This window comes from Halichoerus grypus, chromosome 3 (genome assembly GCF_964656455.1).
Source record: "Halichoerus grypus chromosome 3, mHalGry1.hap1.1, whole genome shotgun sequence".
Lineage (NCBI taxonomy): Eukaryota > Metazoa > Chordata > Mammalia > Carnivora > Phocidae > Halichoerus > Halichoerus grypus.
In genome coordinates, this window is record NC_135714.1 from 183,399,313 (window position 1) to 183,413,183 (window position 13,871).

At 43.9% G+C, this 13,871-nt stretch overlaps 1 protein-coding gene across 3 annotated transcripts in view; it reads right to left on the reverse strand.

Annotated features, from left to right (window-relative positions):
- Positions 1 to 4,849: 4,849 nt before the first annotated feature.
- Positions 4,850 to 13,871, reverse strand: part of DLC1 (DLC1 Rho GTPase activating protein) — a 390,592-nt gene continuing 381,570 nt past the window's right edge. For all 3 annotated transcript variants that reach the window (XM_036077117.2, XM_036077143.2, XM_036077147.2), the window contains 6 exons: positions 12,814 to 13,027; positions 11,210 to 11,324; positions 10,392 to 10,610; positions 9,358 to 9,575; positions 8,218 to 8,391; positions 4,850 to 7,459 (listed from right to left, as the gene is read on the reverse strand). In XM_036077117.2, coding sequence (XP_035933010.1) covers positions 7,339 to 7,459; positions 8,218 to 8,391; positions 9,358 to 9,575; positions 10,392 to 10,610; positions 11,210 to 11,324; positions 12,814 to 13,027 — 1,061 coding nt within the window. In that variant the 3' untranslated portion in view covers positions 4,850 to 7,338. The remainder of the gene's footprint in view (positions 7,460 to 8,217; positions 8,392 to 9,357; positions 9,576 to 10,391; positions 10,611 to 11,209; positions 11,325 to 12,813; positions 13,028 to 13,871) is intronic.

Consider the following 13,871-nt stretch of genomic DNA (forward strand, 5'->3'; position numbering starts at 1 on the left):
GGACAAGTCATGAGAGAGACAAGGAAGAAATATGGCCAGAGGGAATCAGATCCACCTGACAAGAGGACAAGAAAAGGAAGAGGCCAAGAAGTTAGGGTGAAAAGTGAAGTAAGAAAAGGCATTTCATCAGTCAACATGAAAGAGTTTGGCTCTTTGGGTGTCTCCCAAACACAGAGGCAGATGGAGGAGGGGTGGATCCTGACTTTAGTGAGTATATTTTAGTAGTTAGAAACGCTGCATTGGTCCTTCTTTTGTTTGCTTCCTTCTCATACTGCTTCTTTCTTCTTTCGTTGCTCGAATGAGGGTTTTGTTTTATTTGGAGGCGCTGTCCCTCATATTCCCTGATTTTATCTCCATTTGTACTTTTCTTGGGATTAAGTGGGTTTAGGAGCAGAGAAAACCAGGACGTGGATGACAGCAAGTAAATGGAGTTAGTCTTCGAAACTCCTTTCTTGTTCTGTTAGGTCTGCTGTGTCCTGAAAAGGCAAAAATCACGAAAAATGGCCCCTGGTCCCTTGAAGTCAGGCTGAACTATCCACTGAAGTCATTCAAAAGGGGAGGTCCTGGATAGTCCCGTTGGATGTGTCAGGGTAGAAGGCCCAACTGGAGATGCCCACTGGTGGCACCGAGGCTAGAGATCAATCTGACTCAGGGGTGTTGGTGGCATTAGGTGGGTTAAAAACAAACAAGCCCATAAACCAACCGCTATACCATTAGTCTGCCTTCCCAGCCAAGTCATGTTGCTTCTGGAAATTTAGCATCTTCTTTTCTTTGCAAAAAGTGGCAGGAAAACATATTCCATTTTCAGTGTTCTGGGTCTTGGAATAAAATATTCTCCATCACTTTGAGATATTGCAACATTTCACAGGGTCCTGGAGGGTTCAGATTTCTTTTTGCTTTAATAATCTTTACAGAACTGTGTGAACTTCAAAATAAAGTTTGGCTTATCTTTGTTATTGGAAAAAATACACCCTATCAGCCAGCCCTAGAAGTCAGGAAAACTAGCTTCTCTGGAGCATGACATTAAATCCTCCATTTCCTTGATTATCTCCTGTGCTAAGTGCTCGCTTGAGCAGGGTGAGGAAGCTTCACTGAGCTTCCATGGGAGGAGTGGCTGGCCTTGGACAGTCTTTAGCCTTAAAAACCTTCATAAACTGCTCTTCCCATGACTTCTCCCTCTCGCTCCTGCAAACCAGCCTGACTCCTGCGCTTCCCACTGGAGTTGAGGAAACTGAGGGGACAGGCTCAGGCCACGAAGGGACAACCGCTGTTTGTCCCAACAGCAACATCTGTGAGGATGCCTTTGCTTGCAGCCAGCAGAGCAGAATAATCTGAATTATTAAAGATTCTTCCAGATCAGCTACATCTTTATCTCTGGTTTGGAAATGTACCAATACTCTGGCAGCAAAGGAAAGAGGTCAATCAACTCAAGCTTGAGAAACTCAGAAGGCTGCCATGGGCTGGAGGAGATGCACTTTGAGTCTTGTGGCTGAGCTGAAATGTGGCCAGGGAGATTTTAATAAAATTTTAATAAATATTTACCGTATTCCTTCCTTCTTCCTTCCTTTTCCTTTTTTCCTTCCTTCCTTCCTTCCTTCCTTCCTTCCTTCCTCCCTCCCTCCCTCCCTCCCTCCCTTCAAGAAGATTGTTATAGGTGGAAGAGAGAAATGGGAATTGGACTCCTTGCAAGTATTCTTTGATCTCTGAAATAGAACTTACACTAACACGGTAGCCGCTAGCTACACGTAGCTATTTAAATGTAAACTAATACAAAATTTAAATGGAACTAAGCATTCAGCTCCTTGGTCACATGAGCCACATCTCGAGTGCTCAACATCCATACGTGCCAGTGCTTACCCTATTAGCCCAGAGAAGGAATATTTCCATCCCGGCAGAATGTTCTGTTGCGCAGGCTGCTCTAGAACTTCTTGAGTCCCTTTGTAAATATTACACAGCTACTTTCTTTCTTTAAGCCTCCCTACCTCTTTGAGCTTCTTCATGAATGAAAGGAGTCTAAGAGGCTTCCTTCAAAGGACTGCTATGAAATTTAAATGTGACATCAACTGTCCGTAATGCACGCATCCCGGTACCCAGCACATTATATTGCTTGGTAATCGGTGGCTCAACAAGTCCATTCAGACTGGAGCTAGACACACCTGGTCTTGAAAGGTACCTGTAACCTACAAAGCTTTCTGAAACTGTGTCCTTGGGAATTAGACTCTTTTTCCAGGATCAAGTCCCTCACCATGGTTGATGAGAGCCATACTCAGAGTCCTAAAGAGAGGAAGGCTTTTTGCTTTCCAAAACGCTCTGTATCTTAATAGGAAAGAGAGAGAAAGAAATGAAAATCCCCTATGAGAAGCAATGTTTTTAGCCCTGAACTAATAAGTCCAATGAGATGAAAAATCTCGGCAAAGAGGTGTTTATCCTATAGGTGTCAACACAGCCTTGGGCGCAGGCAGGCAAACCGCCACTCTACTGGGAACTGTGTATACACAGCAAGGGTAATTACGTGCGGCTACAGCTGCCAACATGATTTAGCGAACTCCCTGCCTGCAAAGGACTGATCCTCCCCTGGAGAATGGGCCCAAATGCAGTGCAACTGCACAGACCTACCTGAGCTCCCCCTGCCACAGGCTCTTTGAGGTCTTTTGTAATTTGCATTCCTTAGGCAAATGGAATTTAAATTCCTTAGGCAAATTTCATCCTGATGGAACACCAAGATGACACGCATGCCATGATCTCATTGTTGAGGATTTCTGCTTTATAATCATTAATGTATGCTTCAACAGGCAGGTGAGGTAAAGCATTTGGGCCCAATCCCACTTTGCTTTCATGAAAGCTCCTTTCCCTTTCACTAGCCCTTGCTTTTCAAAGCACCTTCACGAAGATCTCAGGTGTACTTCACGGTCTGCTTGTGTGTCGGAAGGGCGTAATAACATATTGCAGAAAGTCACAGGACCGGGGTTCTGGTGTGGGCTGCAAGTTAAGAAGCCTGTAGGTAGATGTTTCCCTCGTACCGCTGCAGCAATGTGAGATCAGAGGGGTTGGGCAGGTTGCAATCGGAGCACAATCTAATTGTTCAGCGTTTGCAGATGGGGGAGGATCTGTCCTCTGTTTCACAGGGAGGCCTTTTACGTTTCAAATTAGATATTCAATTTGCAAACAGAACTATAAGTTCTTTCAAGCATTAACTTGGAGCCAAACTTTGCCTCATATTTATTTTTTCCTACGTAATACCACCTTCAGCATCTCAGTCGTAGGGACGATTTAATTTGAGACCTGGATTAATGTGATCATTTTGCTATGAGCCTTCATTTTCCTAGTTCTTCTCAATTCTGATGCTGGGGCCATGCGGATTGGCTGCTATGATGAGAAATTTACCTCCTGATTAGGGAAAGGTCAGCAAATGAGAGATGGTTGAGGCAATGGACCTGGGCTGCAGTCTTGGCTCCTTCCTCCGGCTCTGGGTACCTTAATTGTCACTACCTCTCTAAGGTGTATCCTTATTTTAGAATAATACTTATGCTTCATGGGGTATGTGTGAAGCTTAAATTAAGTGTGAAAAGTGGACAGAAATAAAGACCCACGAATGGTGTTATAAAATTCTACACACCTCTATAGCCTGTCTCTCCCTGTACACACACACATAACACACTCACACACACACATACAGACACCTAACTAGTGATGTTAGAAAGCACTGATTAGGATCATCTTAATTTTTCTTTAGATTTTACTTTTCAAAAATCTTGTCTTCATCAGCTCTGAAAAACAGTTCTGAAAAAAAAAAAATCTCTTAAAAGAACCATCTGATTTTGTTAGAATTTTCCAAGTTATTCTATCTATAAATTGGTGAGCAAGATGTTTTGAATATAATAACTACCTTGAGTTTTATTCCAAGAAGATCTTAAGCCACCCCTCCTGAGTGCCCAGGAGCCTGTCCTCACAGTCAGTACATGGCGTATCATTTCTGTTCGTGTCTGTGAGCAGGTTTTAGTTCTGTGACGGGAGGGTGAGGACATTTTGCTCACTGCCGTGTCTTCAGTACTGAGCGCAGTGTGAGGTAAACAGTAGGCATTGAATAACTGACTCAAGGAGTGGACGAAGTAAATGGGTAGCCTGACAAAGCCCAATGAATCTACAGTGGCATCTAAGGATGTCTCCTCCCTCCTGGTAACCCTCCGCAGCCTGTCAAACAACTAAAGTTGTAGGTATTTCAGGCTTAAGACATGTTTTGGGTTTTTAAGATTTTATTTATTTGAGAGAGAGCACAGAAGCAGGGGGAGTGGGAGAGACGGAGAGGGAGAAGCGGGCTGAGCAAAGAGCCTGACGTGGGGCTCGATCCCAGGACCCTGAGATCATGACCTGAGCAGAAGGCAGATTCTTAACTGACTGAGCCACCCAGGCGCCCCATGCTTTATTTTATTTAGCTCTGAGGAAACCGGGTCTGGAGGTAGAGAAGAGGAGGAAAAAAAAAAGAAAGAAAACCTTTGGTCTCTGTGTCTTTTAAAAATTATTGTGAAGTTTGGTTTTTTCCCCTCTACTATACCCAGGCTGAGTGTTTGTCAAAATAAAACCTCTTCTAAAATGCCATCAGTTTCCAAGAAACAAGACTTAGGATTAAAACTCCATTACAAAGAACTCTGAGTTTAGAATCAGTGTCGGCAGCCTCTATATACAGTATCCATGCGCCTTCAACCAGCTCAAACTTTAAGATTCCATTAGGTTTAACCATGTCCACTCTCTGCAATCTCAAAATGGGCAGCGATGCACCAAAGTGAGGGCTTACGACAGATGACATCCCAGGTTCTCTCCCTTCTCAAATAACAGAAGCTGAGTCAACGAGTTCCATTTAGCAAATAATAAATTTATTAGGTGCCTACAAGTACAAAACACTGAAAGCCGCTGTAGGGGATTATAAAGATGTGTAGAAGAGCCCTGCCCTCAAAGAGCTTACAATCTAGGTGATTAGTCACAATAGTAAGTCATGGCAATAGCACTCGAGGTGACTTACACAGAGTTCTTGGAACATTCACATCCTTTGAATTCTCCTGTTGTCGTACGTGTAAGGAATCCTTTCTACAGGAAAGTGGACCAGTGGGAAAGAGACCTTGTGTGGACTTTAATGGTGACCTTGGCTTTGCTTATGAGCATCTTTCTCTCGCTGGCTCCTTATCCTTGTAACTCTCTCAGCATCGTTTCCTAACGACCTTTGTTAGGAGAGAATCTCCATGCTTCCTGAACCTTCACCAGGGTTTCCTGTTTGTTAGTGAGTGGCTCAGTGGCAGTTTGGCCTTGGAATGATTTGCAGTCCGATTTCTCCTTCAGCAAATCTAATTTTCATTTTAGTTGATGCTAGAATGATACGCTTTGCAATCTGTGTTTTTTAAGGGTAGGAGTGAGATGCAATACACAGGAAAGCAGGCCAGACCTTTCCCTTACTTTAAACATTTAATAGTGCACTTATGGATTATATTCTGTACAGATATAGAGCAAGTTATAAACCTCTTCTTTTATTTTTTCTTTCACTTAGATTGTATTCATGTAAAGTGTATTTACATTAGGAAAAAAAAAAAAAGCCTTGAGGTACAAAACCCAAAAGAATATCTGAGGTATAAATACAAGTATATTTTAAATAATAATTTTTATCATGCTTTATCTATGTTTGAAAGCACAGTGGACATGTGTACATGTTTCTTTATCTTAATAGAATGGTATATACAACATATAATCTTACAAATCTGAAAGCTATTAAAATTGAATATACAAGTATATCTTCATGAGGAACACTGATATCCAAAATACTCAAATTTTAAAACTCTAATCTCCCCCCCACTGCAAATTCTTCAAAGAACCTTTGAAATAACACTGACAATGGTAACTAAATTATAACAAAATAAAAATCCTTCTTAAAACTCTCATTCATACATTATTCACTTTTGATCCATACAAAATAAATTCACTAATACTGTCTCATGAGTCAATCTTTATGGTTACAGTAAAACCTGGACAAAGACCACCCACCCTTCCAAAAAACTGTGCTGGTGCTTTTTCAGTTTTTTTTCCCTGTGATAACTATTTTCCTTTACCGCTAAAAAGATAGTCCAAGGGCATCACTATAAAGGAAAAGAAAAAGAAATGTAGGGAAAACAAAGCACAAAAAAAAAAAAGTTGCAAAACCAGAAAAACTATTTGCTGAAAATTTCAGGACAAATCCAACAACTAAATATGTGCAGCTTTCAGAAATGCCGTGACTAACAACAAGCAGCACCTGTTGTTAAATTTTAATACCGTGGGTTAAATTTACAGGGATTTCCTTGGGACATACATAGTTTCCGATGTTTTCGGTGTGTCTTCAAGACTTTTGGTTATAAACAGGAAAATGCAAAGCATTCCAACAGGTAAAAGGTTCTGAGGCTTGATTCAGGAGTAGATGTTAGGGTGTTCAGTCGTTGTATCTTGACTTACAAAACAAACACAAAAACCCCCAAATAAAACTGTGCTTTGGAGCTAGTAAGGGTGGGGGGTGGGGGGAGTAGTTTCTTCCCTGAACTAATCCATACTGGTTAAAAACTATATCGCTATTTGCAATCAGGTCTAAAGACAACTGTGTTTGAGAAGGGACACTGGAATCAATCAACTACAGTTACTTTTAAGGAAAGAGGAGGTTGGTAAAAAAGGAATGTGCTTAATGACTTGGAAAAAGAAAGAAGCGACCAAGGGTGTTGGGTCCCCTTTCTGGATGGGTCCATGGGCAGTCAGTATCTCAGGTTAAACTGAACCTGACGCATCAAAATCCTTCGTGAAGGCGTCCCAGTGTGCCAGACACTGTGCTCCAACGTACACCTCTCTGCCACTCAACCAGCAACAAACACACGTACAGACACTCCTCTGTGCAAACCTTTCTTTGCTCATCTCAGTGAGAAACAGGTCAAAGAGTACCAACGATTCCAGTGGATACACCGGTCCCCCAACACGCTGCAGATACGACGACATAGGGACACACGCACCAGTATCACAAGAGAATGACGTCTCTTCATTATTTTCTGTAACGTATTTATAGTTTTGCTTCTCAGAAGCAACTTGAATAAGAACACTTTTTTTTTTTTCTTTTGCACAGTCTTATATATTCCAGGCAAGGTCTATAATCTAGACCTTCAACAAACAGGAAGCAGCTTTAAAAATGTCTTAAAATCGCTACAGGTGATCCCCACACTCCAACTTCTAGTTGTCTTAGTTTCAGGACTGGACTCAGAACCTATTCTTCCAAGGACCGGCAAAGGGCTTCCAGAAACAAACGTCCGGACGGTGGACACAGCCGCTCGGCTTCAGTAATCACCTAGATTTGGGGTCTTTGGTTTCAGTGTTCTGATTGCTGAAAGAGTCTCGGATCTTCACGACTTCGGCTGCACACAAATGTCCAAAAGATTTTGTGTACCACTCTGGCATGTGGCCCCTGCAACGGAAAGGAAAAGCAGATGGGTTCTTCACACTGGAAAGCCCCGAAAGAAGCCGGACGGAGCTCCGAGGACACTTCCATGTCTTGATCCAGAAGCCACATAAGCAAGGATTACTGCTAGTATTCCACGGTAACCTCCTGGCATAGCCATTACACTTCTGGAGCCAGAAGTTTCTCAAGGAACAACATACTGAGTACAGACACTGAGTGACACTGTTTAGGGAAAGCTTTAGCATACAGAACAAAAACAGATCACACAGATGATTGAAAAAGTACCAAGAGGTAAAGACTGCAAATGAGAATTTAACCACTGTGTAAAGTTTTGAGAGGTTCATGTTTTGGCTGTATTGCTGAATTTCATTGAGTTTTCTGATATGAACACACACTCATCAATGGCACCCGCTATAGGCCTGACTAATGGCTGAAACATACTATATATATTCACATATATTCATATTTTCAAATACCTTTGAATATAAAATGAGAATCATCTGCTTGCTAGTTCCAGCTCTCATTTCCTATGGCTTTAAATGCACGGCAGAAGCAGCGTATTACCACCTTCTCTAAGGGATTGAAATCAGGAAGCGGTCCCCCAAAGACCAAGAAACAGGAAGGTGTTACTTTATAAAAACTGTTCTTTAGAGAGGAGACAAGATACAATGATGTGTTCATTTAAGCCATTCTCTGTAGCAGACAAAAAGTCTCATCTTCCTCATGACCCTCACCATGTCACAAAAATCAGAATCAGAACATACCTTAAGTCGGCTCTGCACATGTAGGTGAGTTTGGATTTCCCCGACCCGCAGGGTTCGATCAGATACCAGGAGAGAAGCACGTTGACTCTCACCCCCACCACAGGTGCCCGGTCATGATCCACGGAGGTGAGTAAAAGGGCACATGCCCCCTTCGGTAAATTAGTCCTCCATGTTCTGTAGAGACAAAACCAGAGGGGAAAAAGATGGAACCGCCAGGAAGCCAAGCTGAAAATGGGCCCCACTGTCAAAACAGACAACTGAGGGGCAGGATCAGTTCCTATGCTGTGTGACCCAGTCCTAGACGGATGGCATCCTCTGAACTATTGTGCAAGGGCTCTCGAGTGAGTAACTCCGTACAGAGCCGCTACGGTGCGTATATATTCACGCATCAGTTCTTTGAAAGAGAACCAACATGAACTGTGACTGAAAACCATTTTTACATTTCACGAATTAGCACATGGCCATCCAAACGAGCACTGCTCTGTTGGAAAGCTCTGGACTAATGATGTGCCATTTCCTCAAAGATTTTTGGAATTCCTCGTTCGATAATGTCTCCAGAGAATTTATGAATTACATATAATTCAGCTTTAACCACAGCTCACTTGGGACTTAAATGTTATTTCCTGGCTTATGCATTCACTTGCTGTTTCTAGTGAGAAAAATCTATCCTAGAAGGGGCGAGAAACTGCTACCAATGAGCATATTCAATTGAAGGTGCCTCTATTTATTTATTGTATTTTTAAATATTTTTAAAGATTTATTTATTTGAGAGAGAGTGAGAGAGCGTGAGTGGGGAGAGGAACAAGCAGACCCTGCACTGAGCGCAGAGCCTGATGCAGGGCTCAATCTCACAACCCACAGATCACAACCTGAGCCAAAATCAAGAGTTGGACACTTAACCAACGGAGCCACCCAGGCGCCCCGAATGGGCCTCTATTTCTGAGTTCGATTCCAAAAGCGTTCCAACTATTTTCAGGGATGAACACACTGTTGGAATACATACAGACACATTTTCTGTATCTGGAAGGGTTCAACACTATTTCAGAGGCATACCTTCTACTTTACATAATTTTACCATCTCATCACATTCAGTGACACCAGGCACATCCTTGCTACAGGGATCCATTTGGAAGCTCTCACCTCAAAACCACGTAGTCCCGGGCAGGGTGGGGCGCCATACTGTTTTGGACATACTGGTAAATTTCCGTTTGGCTGTCCAGGATTTCAATCACTTTGGAATCCAAGAGGTCTACGTCCCAGAGGTGCTGTTCTTTGAGGAGGCGCTTTAAGATTTCCTCAGGCATGGCAGGGACTTCGATGGTGGACCGCCAAAGCCTTAGGGGAGGTCCTTCGCTCACCTGAAAAGGATGTATTTTTCAGCACTAAGACAATTCACACACCCCTACACTTTGAAGGCCAATTGCCAGTTGTATGTACAGTCATGTGTTTGGAGGCTAATTTTTATCTATATGCTGGTATCCCCAAGTATATTCAAGAGCAGGCCAGAAAACCTGGCCTTTGGCCAATTTTCTGACCAAAATTATTAACATTTGTTTTCCTGGGACTCATATGAGGGTCAACGCAATAAAAATCAGATCATTTATCTGCATCCTAACACCTGCATGGCCATCCAGACACTGTCACTGTTTATTTCTTTTCAAGGTGGTAGAGACGGGATCAAGAAATACCATCACGGGCCTATCATGCTAATAAGCCATACAAGACGTCCCTGCCCTCAAGGGGCTTTTAGTCCTAACAAGTTAATTTCTCCCCCAAGTAATGCCCACTCATTAAAGGGCCAAGAGAAGAGTGGCTGAGAACAGAGGAGCGTGCAGGGGGATTCTGATCAAATTATGGAAATATCTAAGCATGTCATAGAATGCACTAAAGCCCAATACCTATAGCCCAGGAGACTGTGCTGTGATTCTGTGGAACCAAAGGATTTCAGTAGATGGTCCGATTCCTCCAACAAGCGTGAGTTGACTATGATTCCTTGCTGACCTGGCTTCCACTCTTCCCCGGGGAACCGAATCACCTGGCTGGCCAGGTCTACAAGGAAGGGAATGGGTGACAGATGCCCATGGAGAGCTGAGCTGGCCACAGGGTCCCACCTCTGATGAACCTGAACCCTGACCGCTGGGACTCAACCGGCTGACAACAGAGCCAAGACTTACCTTCTTATAGGAGAGCTCGGCCTGCTCAGACGTGGAGTAGCTGACCCAGCCTCTAAACTTCTCCTTGACCTCTTTGAACAGGCTATCCACACAGTCCTGGAGGAAGTGCTGGTAGTCAGCCGACTCGCCATGATGCAAGCGCCCCAGCGCTTCTAGAGTGAGGGGCTTCAGCTCCTGCTCCGTGTAGGAATTCCGACATCGACTCATTTCCTCGGGAACCTGTGGGGGACGCGAGGGACCAAAAGGAGGTGAGTGTGCCTGTACCTGTTCCCGACGCCCATCAGGGGAAGGGGCGGTGCGGTGGCACCACACTGGGCTCTCGAGGTGCTGCGGGCACCCCACCTGCTCCGTTTCCCGCACACTGAGGGCTGGGCCTGCTGACCTCCCAAGGTATCGTGAGGACACAAACACGTCACCTTCATAAACGTATCTAAAAATCCTATTCCCATGTAAGGTGTTCTTCTGCTTTGGAAAGTCACAGGAGGAGGATAAATGACGAATATGGGGCTTAAGTGGATGAGGACAGGCTTCTCAGATACAGAATTATTTCAGATCATTGGTTGCTTTTGCTTTTTAAGTCAAGGGCTATGGCGACAGGCAAATTTCATTCAACACGTTAACTCTAATGAGCTTATACATTATAAAATAAATAAGATATTCTTAGAAAAGGAAAAAAAGAAAGACATTCTTGAGCTACGTATATAATCTCCAGCTGTGGAAAGATCTTTTGGTAAGATGTGAACAAACTCGGTGCCTAAGATTTTGTCCTCATGATTTACGTAATCCTCAACAAATAACAAAGCTCCCCAACTCCTTACCTGGAAAAGCTTCTTGCACTCAGCAATCATATGGGCCAGACCCTGAGTGGCAGCGAGGTTTTCATTCAAATCTTTCTGATCTGGTTTGCCCAAACTTTGTTTTCTTTGCATTACCCTAGGCAGAAGAAATAAGGGAGGGGGGAGATTCAAATATTTATGTGTTTAATTAATGTGTTATTCTAGGAAACCCAAAGGAGAGAAAAAAACCATTTTACCGGAGCCTATGTGTTACCAAGAGGTTCAGGAGAGCTTTACTTTGGTCACTAAAATTCCTCAGTTTTATCAGCAAAGCACAAAAAACATGAAAGGGACTGTTTTCAGTGAGATCTAGGCTGTTTAAAGCCATCACGTTAAACAGGTTCCTATTTAAATAGGGCAGCTTGGAAGGTCTGCGGATGTTGGTGGGGAGACAAGGCAGCTTCAAGGGGTGCGAGGAGAGGAGGCACTGTACGGGGGTCACTCTTCTTCACAGTTTAAATAAATAAAATCCCCTCCTGAAGGCGAGGGGACCCTCTATTGTTTCCTAGAGGCTTCTCTTCATCTTATCTGATCTCTCTCTTCTGCTCATCTCTTGTTCCCTATCCTATTGAAGATGGAACGCCTCAGTTCACGTGAGAACTAGATAAAAAGATATGTTAAGTATTGTACGGCTTTCAGAAGCAAAGCTGACTTCACCTAGCACAACCGGGCGTCAGGCCCGGAACGAAGGAGTATCTGTCCAGTACCTTCAGAGCCGAGGAAAAGGATCAGCTGGATGGGTCCGACGTACGGGGTTAAGTCCCATTAGGGCCTCCTTTCTTACCTACTCAGCTGTGAGGCCCTTATGGGAAACATTCACAGCCATAAGAAGCTCCAACTGGCTCGGCCATCTCCCCTGTCAGATGTGGGCAAGTTACTTATTACACTGACCCTCCCTGCGGTCTCACCTCCCTGCCAGGATCTTCACCTCCTGTGATTGTTCCCAGGATTAAATGAGAGAATGAATGTCAAGGGTGTAGTCCCATGGTTGGGTCAGAATCAGTGCTGAGCAAATATCAGCCTTTGATATTTTCCAGATCCTCTGACTTCTTCTTCATCCACTCCCAGCTTATATACGTCCAAGGAGAAGCTTTGCACACAATGGGCTTAGGCCAGGTCCTGGCTTTGAGGCTCAACGTTATCCTTAGTTCTTTTAGACCCAGCTAACCACCTTACAACTTCCAGCACAGGCTGGGGGCTTGGCTTTCTTGACCCCGCAGAAGCCAGGGCAGTGAGGACCTTATTTCCATCTAGTTTTTGAGGTGAGTAAATCCGCACGATTTTTTGCTGGCAGAAAGTGTGACGGCAAGGTCACAGAGGGTGCCGGGGAGGATCAGGGCAAACACTTGCCACGGCAAAGCACATACCCAAATCTCTCTCTCAAAACCTGGGTGCCACTAGATTGTCTAGAAAGTCACAGCCCCAGGGCTGAGAAGGAGGGAAGTGTGGGGGCTGTGAAGGAAGGAGGCAAACTGCTTGACTCAAGTGTGAATCCAAGAAACCCAGGGGGACAACCGAGAAGGAAAGGTAGGCTGCCCTGGTCTGAAGAACAGAGCATGTGTGTGCACATCTCCTCGGACCCGTACCTTGGAGAAGAATTCTCTCTCTTCAGGGTGTTGAGGTGGAAAAGGGAAGGCGCTAGGCACACAGCCAGGTTGGTGGGAGTCATCTGGTTTTCTTTTACAGCTGCTGTGACATCGCTCAAGAAGTAAAGGAGGGTCTGTAGGACCTCCCGGTTCTCATCAGGCAGGAGCATAATGGCGGCCTTGATAGCCTGGAGGCGCTGGTCCTTGGGCACACCTGTACGACACCCGCATCTTCCCCGTCAGCTCAGCGCTTTGCCACGCACATCGCAAGGAAACGTCCCAAAGCAAATACCAGCCCAACGACCTCAGCCCAGTACTGAACAAGCACTTGCAGAAAGTGTACTTGAGGTTAATATGGAAGAAATTAGGGACTGCCACCGGCGTCACTACCCTCAAGGATTTCCCGCCTGTGGAGGAGTTAAAAATTTTTCGACACCCACAATGCCAATATCCTCCTAAATCCACCTCGGAGTTCAACTCCAGATATGATGCCTGTTCTTTTGGTTTACGGAATTAGTTTTTCTTTCCTAAGTATTTTTTTTTTAGAAATCCCTAGTGTACCATTCTCGATTACTGAAAACACACACACTTATACTTTGGTTTAGTCTCAGTGAAAAATCGTATCTAAGATATGTACAAAGGGATAAAAACTTTCTCAGTCTTTACACAAAATGTTCATTATCTCTGGGGACTTTCCATAATTATAACTGATCTGCTCATTCGTAAGATGTGGAAAGGAAGCTGCTAAAATACTCAGTTGAAACAACAGCTATTTTTACTAGTAATTTCCTTAAGTTTTGGAAAGCATACTAAGAGACGATTATAAAAATATGTGCTTGAGAAACAAGCCAGTAAAATAATATACATGTAGAAAATGCTGGGCCCAACCTTCAGGTCTCCTTTACTAGGCAGATCTGTCTTTTAAGAGGCATGTGGTGGAAAAATCAAGTCACTCAAGTGCAGCTCCATAGGACAAACTGATTAAAACAGCTCCATGGTTACAATACATAACAAATACCTTGGTGGGGAAAATGTGACCTGTGTTTTCATAAAATCTG